The 26,361-nt window shown below is 41.6% G+C and overlaps 1 protein-coding gene and 1 pseudogene across 1 annotated transcript; both read left to right on the forward strand.

Moving 5' to 3' along the window:
* The first annotated feature begins 3,544 nt into the window (after positions 1 to 3,544).
* GABARAPL1 (GABA type A receptor associated protein like 1) lies at positions 3,545 to 11,432 on the forward strand. Its single transcript, XM_045839745.1, has 4 exons — positions 3,545 to 3,892; positions 8,013 to 8,091; positions 9,144 to 9,262; positions 10,161 to 11,432. Exons 1-4 carry the CDS (start codon positions 3,803 to 3,805, stop codon positions 10,224 to 10,226), a joined length of 354 nt encoding a protein of 117 aa, XP_045695701.1. The 5' UTR covers positions 3,545 to 3,802; the 3' UTR covers positions 10,227 to 11,432.
* A 9,735-nt stretch (positions 11,433 to 21,167) lies between these two features.
* On the forward strand, positions 21,168 to 25,562 carry LOC123819362 (annotated as a pseudogene).
* The last annotated feature ends 799 nt before the right edge of the window (positions 25,563 to 26,361 follow it).

The following is a 26,361-nucleotide window of genomic DNA, read 5'->3' on the forward strand; positions in this document are numbered from 1 at the left end:
AGTCTGCCATAATGGCTGTAACAGCCTGCATCCCCACCAACAATGGATGAGGGTTCCCTTTTCTTTACCTCCTTGCTAGCACTAGGTTGTTTGTTAACTTAGTGGTGATAGCCCTTCTGGAAGGTGTGAAGTGATATCTCACTGTGGTTTTAATTTGCATCTCTCTGATAATTAGTGGAGTCAAGCATCTTTTCATATGTCTATTGGCCACCTGTATGTCCTCTCTGGAGAAATGTCTATTTAGGTCCTTTTTCATTTTTAATTGGATTGCTTGTCTTCCTGGTGTTGAGTTGTATAAGTCCTTTATATATCACCTTTAGCTCAAAGTAATCTGCATACCACTGTGGCATAACTTGGGGTGGCTTCTTCTGAACCCCTAAAATACCATGATACATCTGAACCTTTCTTGTGCCCTCCTAGCTTCTAAATATTACGATTTTGATTAATGAGTATAATGGGAAGCAGGGTAATGGGGTAAAATTTTGGTATTTTCCCTTACTACTTGTCCAAGAATAGTGTAGTCACTTAATCATTCTATGCTTCAATTTCTTGTTGTAAAATGGGGACAAAATGAGTAAATATACATTACACTATTTTATGTGAGGATTATGGGGGTTAATATACCAAACTATTCATAAAGCTTGTAAATTAAAACAGTAAGAACTATCAACCACTTACACTATATCGGAGATTATCCTCATCGTGTGTTAAATCCTGTTTCCTACGTCCCATGTCTTTTCCTTTCTTAGTTTACGTTCTTATTTTCCAGGTGTTTTCTGAAAACAGATGCACAAGAAATGAATTTTTGGAGTTTCCATGTCTAAGGAATGTCTTGTGTTACCCTCTTACTTTAAATGATAGTTTGGCTTCTCACAAAATTCTAAGAAGAAACATTTCCTCTTAAGATTTCTAAGGCATAACTAGCTGTTACAAATAAAATCTGACCTCCCTTCCCCATTTTCTGAATTCTCTGTCTCTGAGACTCCTAGAATTTGAATGCTCAACCTCTAATTTACATCCTTTGCCCCCTTTCCATCTCTTTGTCTTACTGTTTTGCTTCCTAGGAAACGTCCTCACCTTGTTTCTAATGTTTCTACTGACTATTCCCCAAAGACTACAGAGAATTTATCACCATTGAGTGATATTGACACATGAAAGAAAAGAAATGACATGTGAAATATGATTACATTATATTTAGTCTGGCTTCAGGGGGCTAGCGCACGCTCTGTCTCTCTTCTGGAAACGATGAACACAAAAATCAAAGACTAAGAATGGGTTTGCCCTGGCTGGTGTGACTTAGTGTATTGAATGTTGGCCCCAAAACCAAAAGGTCACCAGTTTGATTCCTGGTCAGGGCACATGCCTGGGTTGTGGGCCAGGTCCCCAGCTGGCAGCATGCAAGAGGCAAGCAATTGATACATCTCTTGCACATCGATTGATGTTTTTCTCCCTCTCTTCCTCTCTCCCTTCCCCTCTCTCTCTCAAAAAAAATAAATGAATACTTTTTTAAAAATGAAGAGTGAGTTTGAGTAGTAGCAGTGGTTTTAAAACATGCTCACAAATTCTCTAATATTCCTCCCATCTGTGGGTTGGGGCCAAGATCCATTCACCTACTGAAGGACATTTGGATTGCTTTTAAGTTTGGGCACCTATAAATGAATGTGCTTAAAACATCCATATGCAGGTTTTTATGTGGACAGGAGTATCCAAGCTCTTTTGGGCAAATATGAAAGAGGATGATTGCTTGTAAGAGTATGTTTTCTAAGAAACCATGCAAGTGTCTTCCAAACTGGCTCTACCATTTTCCATTTCCATCAGCAATGAATAAGAGTTCCTGAAATGTGAGCTTTTTAATATTTTCTTTTTTAATTTGGTTATAAAAGGAATGTTGAAATATTTTATCTGATGGAATGTAGTAATTTATAAAGTTGTCTTCTGTACAATATTTTAAATTTTATGTTGAAAATGATAGCAAACTTTAGAAGTTGACAGATTGGGTATTTTGAAGAGACCTGAGGCAGAAAGATTAACTGAAATTTAATCTCCAAATGATTTTTCGTGTATAAATTGTCACTGTGCTTAGGTGTTTTTTAAAATAAAAGTTAAAACCAGCATTTTAACTAGCTAGGATTTATTTCCAGTAGATTTGATCAGAAAACAACAGTCTTAAAATACCAATCTCCATTGTAATTACTTTTCTCAACTGGTTGTAAAGTACCCTTTTGAAAGATTTTGCTATATTTGGGTCAAAGCTAAAATAAGCTAAAATTTTAAAATTGAAAATAAGGACTAAAAACATGTAAATATACAATGTGATAAAGTAACTATTGGATTGCCACACATAAAAAGAATTGAAAGGTGCCATCAAGAGGTATGGCTATGCAATTCATTTTTCTTGTTTCAATAATGTGACTTACTTTCTTTTATTTTGTGGTTTATTTTTAAAATCAGAGAACCTGGAAACTTGATACAAGGTAGGTGCCTGGGGCTGCTCTTTGTCTCACATAGTTTTCAGAACTTCCTAAACTTATTCTGGGCAAAGCAGCCCTTATTCACCCCTCTTTAATCTTTCACAATTTCTACTGCTCCTCCCCAGTAAAACCCTGAAATCACTGTCATTAACAGTGGTTGGAAAGGCCTTAGACCATTTGCTTCTTGGTGAGGTAAGGGGACGGCCAGAGGGCAGCAACCCTGGACCCTGGCCCACCACCCTTTCCGGGGGCGCTTTCTGTTCACACTGGGGACACGACCAGTAGTCCTATTCGTCAGGTTAATTTTTGCGTAAGAAAAAAGAATGTGTGGGAAACACTACTGAATTAATCACTTAAATCTCTTGATCTTTTCCATAAGACAGGCCCAACTTCTGAGGTAATAGGAGAAAGTGCATCATTTCTATATTTGAGTATGCTCCAAGCCCTTAGTAGTCATGACAGACACCCATTCTCTGAACCTTGATTACATCTGATGCCCTTCACCTAACAGTCCCTTCGAATTCCTGAGTCACGTTTTGTTTCTGTTCCTGCTCTAGGAGCAAATTGCAGCACAGACCCAAACAAAATGACGCCCACGAGGTGAAGGAGGGGTCACGGTCGAATGAATCCAGACTAGTTTCCAAAGTGCCAGGCGGTTGCAATTGAAGGAGCAAAGGCCAAAATACAAGCATGGGTCATTTCTGCACTGGCCTGACACCCCTGGACCCTCAATCCCTCTTTCCCCAGATTCCAGATCCCAGGCAGCTGGAAAAACCTCGATTTTCTCCTCCTAAGTTTGTTTTTGGGCGAAACCAAGAAAAAGCGATGGAGAGGGAAGAAAACATCTTTAGAACATATGTTTTGTTTTAAAACCATCTTTAACGTTCCATTTTTCATAACATAAGACGTAAAAACTGTTTCCGTTTGCAATGAACTCTAATGAGCGAAAAGGTTAGATAGGAAAAAATCACACTGAAACCCACAAGGTGCCTGCCCCCCGGGTCCCCCAAGGTCCGGAATGCTGGGGGCGGGGCGAAGGGTGGGGCGTCGTGACATCACCACATCGACGCACCGCCCTGTTGTTTTTGTGTTCCCAGCTCCTGGGAAAAGCCACCGGAAATTCTTTACCTGGACACCCTCAACCTGCGGACGGTGGGACTGGAGATCCCTTCCGAAAGCTCTGCCGAGCTGCGTGGCGTCGGGAGCTTCTGTCTCCGTAGCGAGTCTGATACCCGTTGAAATTTGGTGGAGGGAAGCGAGGCGGGAGAGACGCAATCATCAGCGAGGAAGGCAGGCCCCGTCCGGGGATCTTAGGAACCCTGCGGTCCATCATGAAGTTCCAGTATAAGGAGGACCATCCCTTTGAGTATCGGAAAAAAGAAGGAGAAAAGATCCGGAAGAAATATCCGGACAGGGTTCCTGTGAGTTTCAGGGGAGCGGGAAGGGGGAGGGCAAAGGGGAATGTGGGAAGGTGGGGGAGTCGTGATGGCTGCCTTAAGGCACAGAAGGTCGCTGGTCCCTAAAATTACTTAACCCAGGGCGTCCTCCACTGCGAGGAGGACCACTGCAATGGACGTTCTGACTGCGGGCCTTTTAAAACGCATACACTCAGGGCCCGTACCCATCTTTGGAGCTGACCGCATCCTTAGAGCGAAGCCTACGTTTGAATGACTCAGCAGTATTCAGAAGCTCTGTGGGTTGGGAGGTGCTTAAAATGTGGCCCTTGTGTACATTTGCTCCCTTAAAGACTCAGAAAAATTATTTTGGGAATAATCCGTGGTTCGCCCCCATAGATTTATGCCTCAGCTGGTTCTTCCTTAATTAAGTTGACTTTGGTCCTCACTGGACCAAAGCATTGGGTTTGGGTGGCTAAGATTCGGAAACCAGCTTTTACTTATTTATTTACTTATTTATTTATATGTTAAATTGTGTGAAGATAGGAGGGGGGATGGGGAGTGCCACAGGACAGGCCTGGCCTGGAAAACAAGGTCACGTTCTCTGCGCCACAGCCGGATTGCCTCATTCTTGGCTCCCAGGGCGAGTGTGGGGCAGCCAGCTCCGCTACTTATTCTGATCAGATTGTAATTGGACACAATCAGGAAGGCCTGAGGCGTGTTTCTCTGCTTTTTGGACCCTGGTTAATGTAATAAAACTCGTCCAGTCACTGAGGAGGAATTGAGAGGGTATCTTTCTGCATCCGGGCTTTTTTCCTGTCACCCCTCCCCCGCCACTTGCCTGGTTTTCCTCTCACGTAGGCTGCACAGCAGGATGGGGAGGCAGAAGACTTTTGTGTTAGAGGGAACAGTAATCGTTGGATTTTGGAGCTGAAAGAACATCATCAGGCAGGGAGGGACATTAAGATAAAGGGATTGCGATGTTATGATGTGCTTTCTTTACCAGCAGGTGCTCTTGGGCCTCCTCTCCAATCCTTATCTAATTGTCCTGGTCTCATAGCTACCAGAGCAATCTGGGCCTTAAGCCAGCAGCAGAAACCGCGAGCGGTCCTTTTCCTCTAAGAAAGAGGAGACACGAGGGCCATTTATTCTCTGGAAATTGTGCACAAAAAGGGGTCCTTCACTAGTTACTCTGCTGGTCTCTCAACATTGGATGACTGCTTTAAAAGTTTCTCCCAATTCTAGTGGTGTTATACTTTCTGATAATAACATATAAGTGTGACAATTAACTTTTATTGGTGGTTTACCATGTACCTGAGCATATTCTGAGTGCTCTGTAGTCACTCACTCTGTAGTCATCTTCACACCATTATAATCCACACTCTGCAGAAGAAAACTCGGGAGCACAGAGGAATGATGTTACTCCCTAAAGGCTTCACATGGTTGGTCTGCGGAGACCTTGGATTGCAGCCCTGCTGTTGGGTCCTTCATGATATATTTCCCAGTTTCTAATACAATTCTATTAGAATGAAGTGTATACTCTGTACCTCACACCATGAGGTATTGGAAATAGAGAAATAATCTGTTGCTTCTATCAAGAGTTCGCAGAGTAGTATGAGACTCTGTTCCAGCAACTCTGTATAAATTACAAACTCTGAAATGTCCCTGTTAATCTAGTTAAAACTCCTATGTTTCCTTAAAATCAAGCCCATCACATTTCCCTTTGCAACCACCCAGAACATTTCAGGTAATTCTCCCTATTCTCTTCCTGCTAGGTTTAGTCTTAAATGATTTACAAAATTGTATAATGTGTAAACTCAGGACCATCACTCAGAGCTTGTCCCTCCAGTTAAGTGTTAACTAGTGTTAAGCCTCCCAACTGCTCCTTAGGTACTCAGCCTGTGACCTTCTTTGTAGTTGTGACGCAGAAAGAGGAGCTCTGCTCTCTGAATTCTGAGATTTGATTCCAGTTTTGCGCAGGACACTTAATCTCGCTGAAGTGTTCTGTTTACACAAAAGGTTGGAGTAAATGATTTCCAGTGCCCCTTCCAGCTGGACTGACCGTTGGCAGTGTGAAATTAGTCACGCACTGACTGCTCACGTAGCTCAAGCTTAGCGCCAACAGTGTCTCCAGAGCTGCCACACCTGGACAGGTGTGCTTGTGCTTTGAGGGAGGAGGGTTTCATGTGTTCTTGAAATGATCTTAATAGCTACAGTGTATTGAAAACCTGCAACATTGCAGGAAACTCTTAGGCAAGGCAAGGGGTTGTCTATTTTTTTTAAATTCGTGAATGGCTCCAAGGGGTATTAGCCACATTTCACTTCACAGATGAGAAAAACAGGACCAAACAGGCAAAGCCTCTGGCCCAGGGCCCACTATAAGTGAGTTGGGATTCTTTGAAACAGATACTTTCTGGTAAACCAGTGGTTTATCCTTCTCCTTCCTCCTCCAAGTCTTTCCCACCCAGTCTCGCCCCTTCCTCCACACTGCGCCATGGATGTCTCCTTTGCAGTTGGTTTTATTGCTCTTTTTCTGCTCCCTTCTTGTGGTTCCTTCATGTACTGACCAGAGCTGGAAATTCCAGGCTTCAAAGTTCCTGCTGGACACAGTGCTATATGTCCTGTTTAGCTTTGAATTTATTACCATGCTGCCTCCTGGCCCTCCTCATTGTTGGACCTTCATCGGTCTCTCCCTGATGCTCTTCCTACTTTTTCTTTTTAATTTCTGATTCACATGTCACTACTCTAGTTTTTTTTTTTAAGATTTTATTTACTTATTTTTAGAGAGAGAAGGGAGGGAGATAGAGAGAGAGAAACATCAATCTGCAGTTGCTGGGCATCATGGCCTGCAACCCAGGCATGTACCCTGACTGGGAATCGAACCTGCGACACTTAGTTTTTATTTTTAATCGTAAGTGTTATCTTGCTCTTCTAAATGGAATAGTATTCTTTTTCTCTGTATATATAAACTAAACTTTCCACTATTTTAATTGGTCCCCTTAAATTTAAAAGCTTCAGATCCCTCCCTCTAAGCCAGTTCTTATGTTTAGATACTTCTACATAATTTACAGGCATTTCACATAGAATTTTACGGATTATTCTAGTTCACCGTATCAGTACCATAACTTTCTAAAGGAGGTGTTGAAAAGTTACCATCTTTTACTCATTGGAATGCTGAAGCTCAGAGAGGTTGAGTGACCTGTTGAAGATCACACAGCTACTAGGGAAACTTGTCCAGTGTTTATATCTGCTTCTTTAACTTTCCATACCTCCCATACCCTCTGTCTAGGATGATGATATTTTCTAAATGAAAAATCTAAAGCTCATGGGTTTATAATAGAATTTTAAATATTTAAATTGTAAACATGTAATATAATGCACATAGTTTATAAATCTGTAAATACTGAATATATTTTTGTAATGTTATTTAAATATTTTAAATTATAAATGTTTTCTATTTTATAAGTTTACATGCATAAAAAGTCTTTAATTTTTACATTGCTTTATTTTTTCTTTTCATTACACAAATATATGATCTTTCTAAACCTTTAAGTGTTATAGAAATATTTAAAGTGTTGAAAATCCCTTGAAATTCTAACATACTCTTGATAAATAGGTTATTGTACTGATATTATATTGCAGAATATCATACTAAAGAAGTACTTTACTACTTTTTTATGTAAAGTGTCTTAACAATTTTTTGTGGTCATTCTCAAAAATGTTGACAAAATACAAAGTTTAAACTCTGTTTTCTGTAGCTTTAATAAATGGCATTTGCAAGATAGGAAACTGATAGGGACTCTGGGCCATTCGGGAACGTCCAGACAATCTTAACGCTCTAATTAAATATCAGAAAACATGTACCCTAGTGTATACTTTACAAGTAACTTATAAATACTTAAAATCAAGGTTCTTTTTCCTTTTCATCACATGCCCGCTCCATTGTTACTGTAGTAATAAAACTACAGCCTTTCTAAGAAAGCCCATTTCCCCCATACACTTGTAAGGGGGGAGGGAGAATAAGAAATGGAACAGTGTTATTGGCATTCGTCACACTCACTTCAAATAGGGTAATTGTAGGGTGCGGAAGGGAAAATACTAGGTTAGATTCTGTAGTTTTCACTCCCTACTCTCTGCCCCCTCCCAGGTGATCGTGGAGAAGGCTCCTAAGGCCAGGGTGCCTGACCTGGACAAGAGGAAGTACCTAGTGCCCTCTGACCTCACGGGTAATGCTCTCCTTCCCCTTGACCCTTCCTCCCATGGCAAAGCATTCCCAGTCCTTCTTGCAAACATGAGGTTGTGAGACTGAGGAAGGGGGGTTGAAGAAAGGGAGTTGTGCTTCCCAGAGAATTAGGTGATTCAAAAACGGTGGAATAACTCTTCCCCGTCACTGCTTCCCTCAAGTATTTCCATCATAGAGCCTCGTGTGACTTAAACATTGAAAGAGAAGATCAAATGTCTGTTAGTGAAACCACTTAAAATCAGCTTTGTCACTGATGTCAGTTTATTCCAAAAGAAAACCCAGACCGGTTTCTTGGTGGAGGATCACATTTTAGAGATTCCCAAGTGAATAACTTTTTTCCTCAAGCTACGTTTTCTTTGTTTTTGCGTTTTTGTTTGTGTTTTGTTAATGTTTTATAGATACTGTTTGAAATTGCTGAAGATATATTCATTCTTCACCTTGATCCTTAGTGGAATCACTGCATCCATGAGAAACTAGAAAGTTTTCTAGATGTATTTGCTTCAGAGTTCCTGGATTTAAATATCAACCTTCTAGAACTTTTTCAGTCTTCTTGGTAAAAGGGAAAGCTGTGAACTCCACTCATCATCCCTACATTGAGTGATGGTACTAAGGTTGATTACTGGAGTCCAGAAGACCTCTTCCCACGGCTAGTTTGTCTTGAGATGGAAGTGTGTTTCAAATCACATTAGATGGGGATGGGAATGTTTCAGTCTGGACATACATGGCATTCCCTCAGAGCCGTCCTCAGGCTTGAGTGGGTATGCTAACATTAGGTCTGAAACTGAGTAAAGCATGGGAAGTGTCTGTTTTCTGAGGAATAAGCTCCTCAGCAGCATGTTGGGAAATGCAAGACTTCTTTGAGTTTCACTTTATTTCTACAGCTATAGGACAGTACTGGGTTCTGTCCAGATAGTATGTAAAGCTGGTACTTTGAAGGGATGAGGTATAGGAGAATTCTTTTCTGGGTGTTACCCTTCTCCTAATCCCTTGTGTTGTTCCCTGTTGCCGTTTCTAAAACCTTCTTCCTTCATCTAGTTGGCCAGTTCTACTTCTTAATCCGGAAGAGGATCCACCTGAGACCTGAGGACGCCTTATTCTTCTTTGTCAACAACACCATCCCTCCCACCAGCGCCACCATGGGCCAGCTGTATGAGGTAATGGTCTCGGTCACCACAATACCGACAGGTCGGCTGTTCTTCAGCTCTTGTTCCAGTGCCTTTTGATAACGTGCCCGGGAAGTGGAGCAGGAGGTGTTGTCTGTCAGGATCCACTTACCCGTGGCCGTGTGAGGCTCTGAGAGATTAGATACCACTTGTCCTTTAGGAATGGAGCAGCTACTGGATTCAGTGCCTTTGAATTATTTTTTCAGTCTTGCCTTGGTCGAGTATTTTAATACGAAGTTATCTTTATTGAAAGCAGGAAATAGCTTCTGATTGTGAAAATTTCAAGTAAACTGAAATTTATAATTGAGGCAAAAATCTTTAAATTGTCTTCAAAGATAAACTCAGCTGGAAAGATTATGTTATGTGATTTTGTTTGGCTTAACTGGTAAATTGTCAGACTCTATTACGAAAAAACTATAGTAAAGGACTTCATCATGTTGTATCACCTAAGAGTGTAGCTGTGTTATTCCTTCAAGGATTTCACACAAGATGCTGCTGCCTTCTTGTGCTTCATTAGTGAGTGCAAAAACTTCTAATGCTGCTAACCTAATTTTTATTCCATAGCATATATACCCTGTTGGCATATATTTCATTATGTGTGTTTTGTTGTATCTCTGTCCCCCTTGCTAGAACGAGCTTTTAAAGGTAAGGACTATGCCCTAGTCTTGGTTGTATCCCTGATACCTACGTGTATGATATTCTCCATGAAGGTTTTTGTGCATTCAGGGTTGAATCGCACCAGTTCTAAATACTCATTGTTCTTCCTTTTATTGGGTTCTATAATAAATACACCTTCCATACTTACTTTAGAAGGTTATGTGAAGATCACAGTCCTGGAGATAAAGAATGTGATTATGTTTGTAACCTGTCCTCTTCTCTCTTGCCCTAGGACAACCACGAGGAAGACTATTTTCTGTATGTGGCCTACAGTGATGAGAGTGTCTATGGGAAGTGAGTGGCGGAAGTCCAGCAGATGGGAGCACCTGGACTCGGGGGTAGGGGGAGGGGGTGTGTGTGGGACTTGGGGGAGAGAAGGGGGGGCTCCCACGACGGAGGAGACAGAAGGTGAAGACATCTGGAAACACTACACCGCACACACCGTCACCATATTTTCACCTGCTCAATTGATATTTTTTGCTGCTTCCTCGGCCCAGGGAGAAAGCATGTCAGAACAGAGCTATTGGATTAGCTTTGCTTGAGGAATGGAGATGATGTAATTTCACAGCATTGCTGCAAATTTTTGTGTAATTTTTTTTTTTAATAGAAGAGTCAGGAAGTGAGCAGGTTGGGGCCAGAGATGATTGTGGACCAGCATCAACTTCCGGCTCTTCCCTTCTCTTTGGGCAGAGATTCTCTTTTTGACATTTGCACAAGTTAGCTAGAAGAAGAGGATGGGAATGTTTTAGGACTACTGGTAGTGGACCATTCCTGGGGACCAAAGGAGACACATTGTAATGAAAACATTGTGTCCCGTCTCTCCTGTTGTCACACCTCTTCTTCTCCACACCTCCTCCTTTCCACTCCCCATCCCAGTCATAACCTCACACACAAACGTCACAGTACCGCCCCAGTGGTGGTGGTAGACATCTGACAGAAACTTAGATAGAGCTCTCTTACTTTAGGAAATTAGGGGCCAGGCGTGAAGGATACGTGATTATGAAGATAGTTTGGATAGCATTTAACTGGAACTGATGAAGTATTGAACATCTCTGCCTAACCTGCTGTCTCTCTGGTGCCCCTTATTCCATACCTACCGTGGAGTTTAATGAGCCTCAGCCATTTCCAATTACAGACTCAAGGGATGTCCTCCCTCCCTGCTGTCCCTTCAGTCTCACATGCACAGAAACGCTAAGTGATGGCCAGCTGCCTCCCTCTGTGGGTTTTCATTTACTGCAGCTGCTAGTTAGAAAAGTTTGAGGGGATGACTTTTAGTAATTTGTGGGATTCTGTTGATTCTGATTATTTTCACTGTAGGGGTTATGGGTGGGGGTGGGGAGCAGGAATTGCACTTGGACGTAACATATCAGTTCATCTCTGCTAATGAAACGGGTCCTTCCGCTGGGGGGGAATCTGTGTTGATTCTGTCAGCTGCAGGCTCTTGTTTAATGAAGTTTATACTGTCAGGCCAAGGAAATAAAGTAATTGCATACCTTAAAAACCCGCCATGAGTTCAGGACTGTTGTCTTGATTTAGTGTGTATTAGAATGGATGACAGATGGAACCTCTGAGCAGAAAGTTTTGAGTGACTGGTAGAATGTTTGCTCGTACGTGGTTGGACATACACGTGTCTACTGACCAGAAGTTACATCCACAGGTGAATGTGGACATGGGGCAGTGTGTCTGGTGCATAGGTGGTGTGTGTGTGTGATTCCCCCCTGAAGGTCACTGCTTTATCACTGCTTTGTGTGATTTTCAGAGGGGAAGGTGGTAGACCACCTACATCAGAATTGTGGGGGTGGAATTGGGGTTTGCTTCTTACATGTGTAGATGTCTCCAGCTTTAGCCCACTCAGAATCTCAGCGTATGTGCCTGTGTTTTCAATCTCATGAGTCTGTTGCATACTGAAGGTGGAGAGGTGCTACTTTGTATAGTTGGTTTTGCTCGAAATCCCAACCAAACATACTCCTTCCACACCTTGGTCAGCAGGAGAGACACCTACGTAAGCCTCGTAGAGTCACACAAGCTCGGTGTCTTCTGACCATTTGAGTCCTTCAGTCAGTTATGGACATATTCTATCCACATTGTCTCCACATCTAAAGCAGGAGAGATACCTAAGTAAGGCTCCTAGGGTCAGACAAGATTGGCATCTTCTGACTATTTCAGTCCTTGAGTCAGTCAGGAATCATTATGTGGGTAGGAAGTTGGGGTGCAAGTTATGAGACAATGAAAAACAGATTAGTAGAAACTGCACTAAACTCTTGACCCTTTAATCTCTTGCATCTATATCCTCAAGTGGCGTCTATCTCTGTAGAGTATTATGGAGAACATTAGAGTCTCTGGAAAGGAAGTAGTGATTACTAAAGATCAGGGCGGGATTCCACCCATCACCGAACCATGCCCAGAGTACTGACTGAGAAAGATCAGGATTAAGAGGGATGGAAGAAGCCCAGCAAGCACCAGAGGAAGGAAATTAAGCTCTAAGGGCCCTGGCCAGGTAGCTCGGTTGGTTAGAGCATCCTTCTGATACACCAAGATTGTGAGTTCAGTTCACCTGTCAGGATACATATAGGAGTCAACCAATGAATGTATAACTGCATAAAACAAATCCATGTTTCTTCCCTTTCTCTGAAATTAATGCCTTAAAACTAATTTTGATATTGACATTAAAGCACTGAAAATGGACATTTGTCATTACTGACAAAAATACTGAGGTGTTGCTTCTGATAAGCCAAATGGAAAATTAAGATACATTTTGAAGCCAATAAACTTAGTCACTGCTTAGGAATGAGATGGGATGAATGTTCAAAATAAACACATGTCTGATCCCAGTCCTCCAGACACATGCGCAGCAGTCCCTGTAGTGCAAGGGTTTGCAGGTTATCGCTAAACCAGAGAGGGACTTTGAATGCACAGCCTCTGTTTCCCTAGGAGGCCTTCACTCATTTCAGTCTGACCTGTCTCTAGATTTTTCTGTTGGAAAAATCTGTCCTTGAATGGGATATTACATATCATGTTAGACCAGGTCTCTGATGTTACAAATCCACTAAGTTCAAATAACTTGGCTAAGTTTGGAGGCAAAGGCGGGCTGGGTATTTCAGCGGTCTCATATGGACACGATGCTTTCTTGGACATCAGTATCTCAGCGCCACTCCCATGTTTCCTGCCAGTTGAGTTTTAAAGCTTCGTGGAGCCCTCTGGCCATTGCGAGTCAAGTCTCCGGTGAAAGCAGTTTAGGAAATGTCTTCACTAATCTGAGTCCCATGTTTCTGTGTAAGGCTGCTGACATCCTAATACTTTTTTCTGGGAATCCAGCTCGAATGATGTGTCAAAAGGTCCCATTTTTCCCTGTAGAATCAGTATGACGACATTACTGTCAGATGAGTGAGTTCCAGCTTTTACCATATATTTTGGGAGAAAGAATTCATGTCTATTTGTAGGGTAAAACATGCATCTAGCTTTGCCAAGAAGAGTCTCAATTTATGCCTATTGTACAGATTAATTGATTGATGCTTCCTTATTTCACTGTTACAAGTTTCCCGATGGACAAACATATTATGTAGTTACTCTCTTTGTATTTAGTATAAAATGGAAGTTTATTCCCACCATAGAGAAAGACAGACAGACAGACAAGCACACACTGCCTATGTCATCCAGGTACCTCCTGCCCCAGTACTGCTGTTAACCCAGTGTGGGTGGAAACCAGAAAAAGAATGCCACCCTTGAATAGCAGTTTGCCATTTTTGCCCCAATGCAGAATTGTTTTCTTTCTATAAAGTATGGTGCACTTTAAAGTTTATCAATTATTGTGAAATCAGAGATTAAGATTGCAAAAGAACAAACAGATGGGGCTTAACTAATGAAGAGCGGTGATTTGGCAGACAGGTGCACCGCCTGGCGCAGCTTCGGGGGTGCCATGGGGCTTCCCAGTGGGAACGGTGCTCCCCAGTGTGTGCACAGGCCTCTGGCTGTTGCAGTGCCCTTTTGGTTAAATATTGTCAGTTGCTGTGGAAATGCTACATTTAGTAAGTACATGTTGTATCTGTCATTAATCACCAAATGTGTACTAGGAGTGGTATAATTTTGAGATAGTGTGTGTGGGCTGGGGCATGCCGCACACTTGCCCATGGATACAGCACCAAGTCGGCTGCTACAATAAACAAATGCATCATTTCTGGAAAATAAACTAGTTAACAAATTGGTTTCAGCCAGTTTTTACTCTCTGTATAAAGACATGTAATCAACTATTTCTAGCTGTGTTTTCTTTCAGATATAATTTTACTCTGAGAGATTTGAACAAGCTCCAAACATTCATCTTCATTTCTTTATTGTTTTGTTTCATGTTCGTTGTGATAAACCACCAGTTATTTTCAGGAACTGGCCCCATTTCGTCCCGGAGTGGCTCTGAGTCCATGCCGTCACTTCAGTGCAGCCTGAGAATTCTGTCCTGCCGCCCACCTCCCCACCCACCGCTTTGTTTACCCGGCTGTCCCAGTGCTCCCTCTGCAATTTGGTCGACTCTGCCTGTGGCATATTATCCCGTGGATGACTCATGGCTGCAGAGCTTGCTTTTCTCAGCTATTTGGATAGACAGTTAAAAACAAACCCCCAAACCAAAAGCACACGTTACAGTCCTGTGTCAAAAACAGAGATGGTAGTAGTGTCAGTCTAACTGCTTTTTTGAATTGTAGGGCCACTTAAAAATATTTTGCTCTTTGTTCTAGAGTTATGGATGGGCATGTTGATACTTTGTAAATCTATACAACCAGATTATTTCCAAAGTTTGAAGTAACAGGAAGTAGTCAGATGACATTTGGACATGCTGTCGTGCAGGTGTGCGTGTATTTCAACAGTGACTAACAAATGACAGAAGGCATTCTGGTGTGTATTCAACACTGGGTCGTCTGTCTTGATGGTTGTATTTTCAACACAGCAGTATATTGATTCAAGGTCCTATGACTTTGGATCAGAGCTGTTCAGGACTTAAGACTTGCATGAAGTGACCCCAAGCTCCTGGATGGATGGTTGAAACATCTGTTTTTGCACTAACAGGCTCAGCGTTGTTCACATCTTTCAACAAAAGCATGATGATTGCTTCCTACTTGGTATCCAAAGAATAAAAGTAACAACAAGCCAATATTAAATAGGGTGTTGACATTGGCTAGCTTCCTACCTCTAAGTCTTGGCTCAGCTGTCATCTCAAGCCTACCCTGAGGACCCTGTGTAGTATTCCAACACCCTCCCCCACTCTCAGCCCCGCCACTCATTCCTACCTTGCTCTGCTCTGTCCTTGATGCTTAGCACTGATCACCTAACATTTTAAGTTTGTTGTCTGTGTCTCACTGGGTTTGTAAGCTCCGCAAAGGCAGAAACTTTGTGTTGTTCACTGGTTGACACAAACTAGTTAGAACAGTGCCTGACGTATATTTAATAGAGGATGCTCAAAATATAGTGAAAGAGTAGCAGCTACTGGTAGGGCTGAAAATTTCAGTTCAAGGGTTTGGTAATTCAGTTAAGAACTACATTTTTTCTCCTCTGGAGCACTCCCATGCCTCTTCTCAGGCCTGAATGTTTTACTTCCTCCTAAACTGTAAGGTTCCCTGTGAGACTTGGAACCTGGGAAGCAGCTGAAAAAAAAAAAAAGGACCAAAAGGAAAAAAACAACAACTACATTTTCTATGAAAGCACAAGCTATAAAAGGACCATTAAAGAAACTTTGAGAAGCCCTTAAACTTACTAGAAGGAAGATCTGGAGGCAGGAAATAGGGTTCAAATACCAACTCTGCCACTTAATTAGCTCTGAGAGATGGGCCAGTTTATTTTTTGTATAAATGTAATCCCAAATTCCCTTCCTGTCAGATACAATCATTACACCATAGGTTGACATGACTGAAATAAACCCTTTGCAAACCACAACATTGCATATCAGGAAGACATTTTATTTAAAACAAATGGCAATCAGGCTAGTTGGCAGGAATAATCTAGATTTTCATTTTTGGTTCACTGGTAACTCTGCAGGATATTAATTGGCAAGTGCAGGAAATTACATGAGTCAGAGAAAATGGAATATGTTGAGCTGGGTGTCTCTAAAGATAGTTGCGGACTTGACGAGAAACACGGCTGAGAGGGCCGTTTTCCTCCCCTTCAGCTCTCTTTGAAGACCGATTTTCCTGAAGCTGCCATTTATTTCCAAAGATGGCACTGCTGGTATTTTGCGCATCAGCAGGTAGAACTTGGAGGTGGGACCAAGAAGCTAGAACAATTTTCAGCACTATCAGGCTGGAGTTAATATGTACTTTTTAAAAACTTGTTTTAGTTTTTTTGTTAATTATAAAATGCCCAAGTATTAATTATATTAATTGTCCTCTACACACATTAACAAACAGAGTTCCCCTTCCTTTATACCACCCAAAGCAGAATGAAGTATAAAGCTGCCTTGCAAAGAGGATGCCCTTGGCTCAGGTGTCTGCAGCCCAAACTGCTCCGTGACCGGAAGCACTTTTCCCTCCTGAGGCTCCGCCCAGTGCTGCGGTTGACTGGTTCTGGGGTGGCAAGTGAGGCGTCACCTCTGCCTTTTTTAAGTCAACTTTCTAATCCCCAGATGACAGATCCCTGAAGGACCCACAGTTCTCATACACAAATGAGCAAGAAGGTGAAATAAAGGTGAATGCAAGGGCAGGAAAGAGAACAAATGTTTCTTGGCCAATTATGTGTATTTGTATAAATCACTGTGCTAGATTCTCTTAAAAAATGGAATGTATTGGGGTGATAATCTGTTTCCAAAACCATACAAGTTTCAAGTGTACAACTCAACGAAACCTCATCTGTGCACTACATTCTGAGCCCGTTGCCCCATTCTCTCCCATTCCCATGTTCCCCACTTGGCCCTCCTCCACCTACCCTCCACCCCCTTCCCTTCTGGCTAACCCACACTGTTGCCTGTGTCTATGTGTTTCGTACATATGTTCTTTGGCTGATCCCTTCACCTTTCATGTAGTCCCCCTCCCCTCTGACAGCTGTCAGTCTCTTCCTTGTATCTACGCCTCTGTTTCTATTTTGTCAGCTTATTTTTTTCATCAGATTCCACATATCAGTGAAAACATAAGGTATTTGTTTTTCTCTGACAGGCTTAGTTCACTTAGTATAATACTCTCCAGGCCCAGTCATGCTGTTGCAAAGGGTAAAATTTCTTCTTTTATGGCCAAGTAGTATTCCATTGTGTAAATGTACTACAGCCTTTTTATCCACTCACCTACTGATGGGCACTTAGGCTGTTTCCAGATCTTGGCTATTGTAAATAATTCTGCAATGAACATAAGGGTTCATACATTCTTTTGAATTAGTTTTTTGGGTGTCTTTGGATATATATGTAAATTAAAACCAAAATGAGATATCACCTCACACCTGCCAGAATGGCCATCATCAATAAATCAAACAAGTGCTGGCAAGGGTGTGGAGAAAGAGGGAAGCCATGTGCACTGTTGGGAATGCAGACTGGTGCAGCCGCTGTGGAAACATGTTGGGAACCGCCCTGCCTGGTATCAGAAGCTGTAACCCCCGCCAAGGCTAAGGCTGAAGGAATGACCTTGAACTTTAAGCCAGCAAGGAGACAAAAGCTTATCTCCCTGGCAGATAAGCACCGCTTCTGCTCCTTTTACTTCACCCTGCCTGGCCCCTAATGCTTGGTTGGTTAGCCAATGACAGGTAAGATTCCCCAAGGTGGGAACGATCTAAGACAGGCACGATCACATGGGAGTCCCCCAAGGAAGGACTTTGGGGACTACAGCAAAAGAGGGTGATGGACCCTCACCCCTCGGCTTTGACATAGCCTGAGTCCTCATTGTCTGGGAGAGAATTTCCTTATCTCTTGGTTGCCTTACTTCCCTTGCTCCACCTAAGCCTAAAACAATGACAGAGTGGTGCTGCCCTGTGCTAGAAAGGGCAGGTTCCCCGGGTGATCAGGCCTAAGAAGGAATATGTAAAATCCTGTGAAATCTGCTTTGTTTAGAATGCTCTCAATTGAATGATAAGCGTCCAAGGAATTAGTAAGTTTGTTCCTTAAAGATTACAGCTATCTGACCCTGACTCAAAATAGGCCCTCAGAGTTCCTTGTTATCTATTGTTCGATCCTTACTTCCTGGCAATGAGTAATGAGCTTTACCTGAATTCTTATGCAAATGAACCCAATAAAAGCCTGCTCGGGCAGGGGAACGAGGCGCTCTCCCCTAGGGAGGGTGGCCATGGCGCTCTCCACTACAGAGAGTGGCCATTCCATCCCTATTTCCCCACAGGACCTGGTTATCTCTGTGTATGTTTTTCTCGTGCTTCGACGAGCCATCCACAGCATTCCTTGGTCACTGCAGGCCGGTGGTCATGACAGAAACAGTATGGAGTTTCATCAATGAATTCAAAATGGAACTGCCTTTTGACTCTGCTTCATTCTCAACATCGTCTTGCTGAATCTTGGAAAATAGTTGAATATTTTGATTCAATTTGGTTGCTAACTAGGGAGAAGTCAGGCTAATTTTTTTCAAGATGAAATGGCTAATGTTGAGCTTCATGTAGTTACATTCAAGCCCAGGTCCAGCTGCACACTTCATGCGTGGGTCTTCTCCACGGTCAACGCTGATTAGGGCCTTTCGGGATTCCATGTGAAATTTTGATCAAAGACGGAAGCTATAAAATAGTTCAGTTTCTGTTTGTAACAGTCCCTCGTCCTATAACTGAGTTGTTTGTGCCTGCTGTTTGCAAACACACCAGGCGCTTCTCCACTTCAGTCCCTCTCCTTTCATTGCTTTGTTTGCAGTGCCCTTCCCCGTCATCCTCCCTGCCCACTGACCTCCCTCCAGGAGTAGCACCTGTGTGAGGATTACCGTAGGTATGAGAACGAGGAACTGTAAAACAACAGAGACTTTTAAAAAAGATATTTATTTCATTCTAATGTGAAAATGTTCAGGTTTGGTACAATGATGGCTTTGCTTCCGGAGGCCCAGGCCATTCCTACCATGTGCTCCACATCAGTGGGGTGTGTACCTCGTCCTTAAGTCAAGGGCACCTTCTGTTCTGTAATTTGCGGAGGAAGAGATCCACAGGAGGAGAGCACACAAGTCAGCTCTGTCTCTCTTTTTTCCTTCCACTTTAAGTCCAGCTCTCTCTTATGGAAGATTCCTTTAGGCATAGGACCGTTCCCTGTATCTTACTGGCCACAACTTAGTCACCCGGCTACACCTATTTACAAAGAAAATTGGAAATTTTTTTCTGTAACCTAGGTGGCATCTGCCTGGCTCAAAACTTTATACTGTGGACCCAGAGGATGAAGGATACTCTTCTACAAACCAGCTCCTAATAACTCCTTTAACACACTTGGAAAATTTGGCAACGTAGTTCTCAGTAGAAGTATTATATCCTGTATCTCTGTACTTCTGCTAAAACATCCATACATTTTATTGTGCTACTTTTTGTACTGTTTATTGTACTTTAACAATATCTTGCTTACCAAATTGTATTTTCAGTCCCTCAAGGCCTGGGACCATATTTTAAGTGTCTCTGTGCCCCTGGTGGCCAATAAGTGACTAGGAACAAATGATCGTTAAGTGAAGGAATGAAGAAATAAGCATATGGATGCTTACACTACAAAATGAGATTTGGGTATTGATTAAGACTAACTGGGACTTTAAGAAAACATAATCGGCTGGGAGGGTCTATGGAGGAGCTGAGGCTTAGGGAAGTTCTACTTACACAATCGTGACAGCCCTACTTGTGAGAACCCTCCATTCAAGAACCCTGCAGGAAGAACCCTATTTTTATAATAAAGCTCAATTGTCCTAACCTTCCCTTGACTTCCTTTCCCTTATGTAAATACCCCTCTGTCTTGGCACAGGCCCGAGGACGCACGGGCTTGGAATGCCTGCATGCACTGGGTTGCAACCTTCCTTTTTCCTGAAAGTCACCTTCTTGGTGACAAAACGCCTAGTTAGTATTTTTTAGTAGACAGTAATTACTCTAAAAACATATCCACCTGAGCTCTTTAGCTTACGCTAGACATTTCTGGAATTAATTGCTTAACCGAGCAATTAAGAATCCCTTAATCTCATTAATGACATGATTTTTAGTAAAGTTATATGGGAAATACTACTATAAGATAAATTTAGAATGTGGTATTTGTAATGCAGTTTACAATTTAATGAGTGTGTTTAATGTACTAATTACATAGTAATGAAACATTAACATCCTTAAATTCCCAGGGTCAGTTTTATTACCAGGGATAAGACAAGACTTGAGTTTTTAAAGAATATAAGGCTAATTGCCCTGCTCTTTTTTTCTACCTCAACCAAAACAAGTCACCACGGACCTAAGACAGGTGGGTATTCAGTAAAGCTGGTCGTGTGAATCTCCGTCTGGATCCTTTGTTTTGCTTCTAAAGAGTTTGTGATAGAGGATAAGTGATTTGCACAATGCTCCCAGTTATAAATTTTCAACCTGTTTTGGAATGTTAATTGCTGGTATATTTATAATTTGTGAGCATATTTGTAAAAGTTCTCTCTCTCTCTCTTTTTTTTAAAAATTTTTTTAAAAGATTTTATTTATTTTTAGAGAGGGAAGGGAGGGAGATAGAGAGAGAGAGAGAGAAACATCAATGTGCGGTTGCTGGGGGTTATAGCCTGCAACCCAGGCATGTACCCTGGCTGGGACTCGAACCTGAGACACTTTGGTTCCCAGCCCGCGCTCAATCCACTGAGCTATGCCAGCCAGGGCTTCTTTTTTTTGTAGAGAGTAAAGTTGCTATTAACTATCCACGAGAGGAGCGGGGCATGGCGTGGAGAGATGCACCAGCCTTAAAGAGCAGAGCGGGGCGGTGAGGTCTCACTGGATTAAACAAGTGTGGGGGTTTTGCTGTTACGCGGCCCCTGGGCTGTCAGGGCACTGTAACAGGAGGCTGCTGTTTGTTCCAGTGTTTTCTCCCTGCGGGCGGTGAGTTCTGTTCTTGCTTCCAGTCATTTCCAGTCTGATTGCTGGCTGTGAAGGTGGTTGAGGAGGAGGCTGCCCGCAGAGTCTGGAGAGATGGAGAAGGATCCGAGTCCTCTCCCCAAACCTCACAGAGACAGGGTTTGAGGGTTAACTGGGTCGAGCTTCTGCTGCCCACTGGACCCCTGTTCACAAGTCTCAGGAGGCCAGAGGAGAGGGGGAAGCAGAGAATGTCCTCCATACGGGCCACCAAAATGTTAGGGTGGTTGGCGACATGGGCTGCGAGAGGATTCACAAAGAGAAGAAAGTATACAGAGTCAAGTTTTTATTCACCCATCAAGAAAGGAGAGGGACACCGTGTGGAGAGATGTGCCAGCCTAAAAGTTCTTTTTCGAAGGTAGTTATATTTATACTCTTTTAGAAAGCTACCATAGAGACTAGCACAAGTTACTAAAAATTCAGATGGTTGGAAGAATTTTAAGTGTTCGAAAGAGTCTTACAAGTATTTATTATCTTAGGAGCTGAGTCTTGAGAGATGTGGTCAAGATGGCCTGTGGTTTCCCAGAAACCAGTTTTTTCTGCTCCCACAGTAGTAACTAAGCAGGCGACCGTCCAAAATAAAGACTCGAGTTTCCTGCTGTACTTGAAGCTCTGTGACAATACACCAGTCACTTCACCGCTGTGAATTCCAGCTTCCTTATTGGCACATTAGAAACAATGCCTGCGTCTCGGAATTACATCATTTTGTACATAAATATTAGAGTGTGTATTAATCCTAAAATACTGTAACTTTTCTCTCCTTTGTTGTTTTGATTTCTGTAAGTCCTGGATTATGTTTAATGCATTTTTCTGTCTCAGTGCCTAGCTCTAGTACATTTTCACTGAATCTAAGACAATTGTGCAGTACAATACAGCAATAAAGATTAAAGCAGACTGGGCATTTTTCACACCTGGCATATTAAATACAAATCTCAAAACCGCCAGCAGGCGAGGCATCCTTGAAGACAAAATTGAACCTTCAAGGTCGACTAGAACAGAGTATAACTCGATTCATGACTTCCTCATTGTTTTTTACTGGCTTCTCCATGTGGCTTCAAGGATTTTCACTCTGCTCTTTGCTCTCTATTCTGTAGCTTCATGGGTCTCTTAGTTCCTCCAACTCACCGAGACTTTTATAAACTTAAGACTTTCTGAAGATTTATCTAGAATATCCACCCCTCTCTATTAGTCAAGCTTCTCTAAAATAACAGAACCAATAAGCTTATATAGAGAGACTTGTATACACAGAGGTGGGCAGAAATAGATTTGTAGTTGTTTATGTGGGAAAGATGCAGGTTATGATTACTATGATAGTTTTATCAACTCAAGAAGGTCACTCAAATCTGTAAACCTACTTTTACCCGCCCCTGTGATTTCTGTAGAAGATAGAAGATAGATTTCTACTTACTACTCTAGACTTACTAAAGTGAATTTCTGGGGATAAATACAGAAAACTGCATTTCAGCAAGGTTCATCTATGCAGATTGAATCTTGAGAGCAACTGGTAAAGTGTTGTACTTGACAAAAATGAGAGAAATTCACATTAAGTATAACAATAAGTCTATAATACAAAATATCTAGGCCTAAAAAGAAATGAAGGTCAGGAGAATGTCATTTGGGATATATTTTGGAGAGCAACTTTATTGGGACCTATGCAAGGAAAAAAATTAAAATGATCCTTTGAATTTGGTAATCACCTAATCATTCTTTTAAAATTTGATAATATTGGTGCGTTTCGATCATTCAAGGTTTGACAGGTTCATGGCTTTTGTGCAGATGGAAGATTATTCACGGAGCCTTTGGGACGTCTGGCATGCCTTTATCCCCAGGTGGGCAAGCCACGCATGCTGCAAGCTGCATGTCCCCCTGCATGTCTGGCCTTTGCTCCCCAGTGTGGAACCCAGCAGGGAGCCCCCACTGCCTTAAGTACTAGAGGCAAACAAAACAGCTTCAAGCCAGAAAATTATGTAACAACATCATTCTGCACATGGGAGCCCACTCCATCTTATGGGAACAGTTTATCGGGCCCAATCTCAATCAAAGCTATGAGAACACTGCTTCCCTTAGTTACCCAGACACCTGGCCTACAATCAGTGTCTTATAATCTTCATATGACTGCCATAATGTGGATTTTGTTTGTTTATTCTTGAACAAGATAACCTGAGTCTTCATAAACTGTGCCCACTCAAAGTCATCATCTATCCTACTGATTGAGGTTCAGCTATGTGGTGTCCCTAATACTGGCTGCACAGTAGTACCAGTGGCCAGCTTTTAAAAACCACAGCATCGCTCTGGGAAGGGCATGGGGGAGGGTCTGAGCATCTTTACATCTCACAATCCTCTCAGATGATTTCTGTAGCCAGGGTTGAGAAGCTTCTCTACTGGGTGCTCATTGGTTCCAGTTCTGTAAACAGGAACTTCTCTCCTGAATTCACTTCATTTTTCCTACTAAGTAACAGACCTAGAATAATTCTTGCCAGATCTGGTTCCTTCTTCATCAATACTTGCGGGGCTATGGAATCTGAAACAATCCCAGTCAGTGAATTAGATTTCTGCTAGATCGGCTTCTTGAACATATTTAAGAAAATAACCACCTGTCTTCTGCCCACAATGACTTTGATTCTGTTTTGATCTGGCTGAAAGGCTTTGATGAGCTAACTTAGAAGACTGCCCCCAAACTCGACTCTTCCCTCCCACTCCATCACAGCTAGATCACTGCAACAATTTATGTTCATTGCACTGATGGCCACAAGGTGGCAGTCAAGATCCACTTAATAACTCAAGGCTGCTTTGCAAGTGGCTGCAACTATCGTTTTCTCTTTTGTGGCTAATAAAGGAGTGTGTTACCTTTTTGTAAACAAAGACCACAGACTCTTAGTACTAGCCGAGTAGCTGTAATTATAAAAGATCATCTTCATTGACTGTCAACTTTTAAAAAATCTTTTAAAGGATGCAGATGCATTACACATTTTAAATTGTTTTTCTGACTTTTAGTGTCTCAGAATCTAGATAATTTACTAACACTCTATCTCAGACCATGGAAATCATTCTGTTCAGAAAAATGAAAAGTGATGCATATTTAAGAATAAAAATAAAAGCATATTTAAAAGAAAATAATAAAACATAGATCTGTTTCCTCATTCGTTTTGTTTGAGTTACCTAAGAGGTAAAAAAAAAGGGGGGGAGGGTTGAGGGGAGACCAAATAAAAATTTATAAAAAGGAAAATGCAAAATACTTTATGCTTGATATCAATTTTTACATCTCTGAGAGTGTTTGCTTGTATAAAAGGTGAAGTTGGTTGATAGACTATCACTGCAGTTCAAAAAGCAGGTATCAATGATACATTCCTTTAAATATCTCTGAGACCTGACTGTTCTCACTGCCTCAGTCCATAGATTGTTAATGAAGAACTTCCTTTGTGCAGGTGGATAAAGGGGGCCGAAGTGGGAAAAGGAAAAGGAAATGAACCCTATTTTTATTTTGTCAAATTTGGTCTACTCCTTGTTTGTTTAGGAGGTTAAGCTTTTAAATAAGTATGATAAAGACTAGAACTACCTTTTGGTATTGCTTTCAAAAAGATAAAAGTAAATAATAAAAAATTAAAATAAAATAATTTCTGCAGCTACAAAATATACACTTCAGTGACGTTGTTTATAATGGTCAGGTCCACTAAAGAGATTCCATTTATACAATAGTCCTCTCTTTATCTCTGCAGCCTCCTGCATGGCACATCGGCTGCTCTCACTAATTCATTTTGACCCGCACTGGTCCTCTCTCTGCTTCTGGACCTGTGCTAAGCACCTTCCTGTCCGATGACTGTGCATTACTGGTGTGTTCTGCTGAACTGCTTCTCTCTTAGGCCTTGATGTCCAACTCATTCTTAGACTTTGTCTCAGCTTAACTATTACAGTTTCAGTTCATCCAGTTAGATATTGCAGGTTCCCTCCATTATTGCTCTGAGTCTCAAATGATTTTTTGTTTCATTTATAACACTGATTGTAACTTGTAGTTTTTATTTGCTTTTTGTATTTAGATTTTGTAATTTCTTTCATTAGGAAGAATATAGTCTCCATGAAGCCAAAGACCATGCCTATTTTTCATTCACTCAATAATTGTGTCACATAAATATTTAATCTGTGCCTGCTATGTGTCAAGTACTATGCAATTGGGCACACAATAAATATTTGTTAAATAAATAATATCATCTGTTTCAAAGAAACTCCCCCCTTTAAAAGTTTCTGTACATACAGATGCACCTCGGCTTAGGTAGCAAGGCTTGCTTTCCCCTCTGAGTGTGAGCCTCGCCAGGCCCACCCCCAGAAGACCTAGGCAGTTGGCCAGTACCTGCTCCACTGTAACCCTGTGCTACTGAAAGGAGGTCCTAAAAGATGCCAATATGTCCCAGGAGATGTGATAAGACTCTGTGGAGTGTGCTACTCAGGTGTTGGAGAAATATAGCACAGAGAAAGCTATTGCGTCTCACATTAAAAAGGGCTTTGACAAGAAGTACAACCCACCCAGCACTGCACCACAGGAAGAAACTTTGGTAGTTAGGTGACACAGGAAACCAAACACCTCATCTGCTTCTGCCTGAGCCAAATAGCCATTCTTCTGTTCCAGTCTGATTGAAAGGGGACTGTATCTCAGCCCCAGTGATCCATCCAAAAATAAGGATTGCAGCTTAAATTCCAAATACCAGATATGAAATCTTCAGTCTTATCTAAAGGAACACCTTGATCTTGAAACTTTATCATGTTGTTTTACACAGGGCATTCTCTGTACTCATTCGTTGTGGTTATAAAACAATTAGCAAAACAGTTTACATTTGTATTTATTTTTTATTCCATACCTCTCTGTTCCATGATTTTCCGCTCAAAATTCATTCCTTTCCCTCCAAAATAAATCTGTTGGAGAAAGAAAAATTCTACATGTAAACTGAGAAGCAAATAATAGATGTTTACACTCTTGAATTTATCCAAAGTAGATAGTTTCATATGAATTTCAATAAGAAAAAAATTTTGTAGCTAAACATTTTAAGTAAAAAATATGTGTGAAAAAACAAGAACATCCACTGAACTAATGATTTATATATGTGGACCACATGTCACAGAACCAGAAACATTTTAGCATGAAACCAAAATAATACAGCATACGATGTTCGTTTAAAGAATGGTGAGTTGAAATTTCATGAATGATAAAAAACCCAGCCCACCCAGGGTCTAAATTACAGGGAGTGTTCAACCTTAACATTTGATTATAGTGACCTTTCCTTTCATGTGAGTTGTGTGAGTCTGATCTGACCAAGGATAATAATGGGGGTTAAAGATTGTGTTTGCAGTCCCTAGGCCTGAAATGTTTTTCAGTACATCCACCCACTCTGGCCTTCAAAACTTTGAAAGTTAAGTCTTAGACACTCACCTAGTTATCA

The sequence above is a fragment of the Phyllostomus hastatus genome, unplaced genomic scaffold (genome assembly GCF_019186645.2).
Source record: "Phyllostomus hastatus isolate PE091 unplaced genomic scaffold, TTU_PhHast_1.1 phas_contig_308, whole genome shotgun sequence".
NCBI classification, from domain to species: Eukaryota; Metazoa; Chordata; class Mammalia; order Chiroptera; family Phyllostomidae; genus Phyllostomus; species Phyllostomus hastatus.

Bases quoted from the DNA above. Each gene is read 5' to 3' on its own strand.
- GABARAPL1 (XM_045839745.1), top strand. From the start codon at position 3,803: ATGAAGTTCCAGTATAAGGAGGACCATCCCTTTGAGTATCGGAAAAAA. The intron at 3,893-8,012 runs GTGAGTTTCAGG...GCCCCCTCCCAG, and splicing joins AATATCCGGACAGGGTTCCT to GTGATCGTGGAGAAGGCTCC. The intron at 9,263-10,160 runs GTAATGGTCTCG...CTCTTGCCCTAG, and splicing joins CCATGGGCCAGCTGTATGAG to GACAACCACGAGGAAGACTA.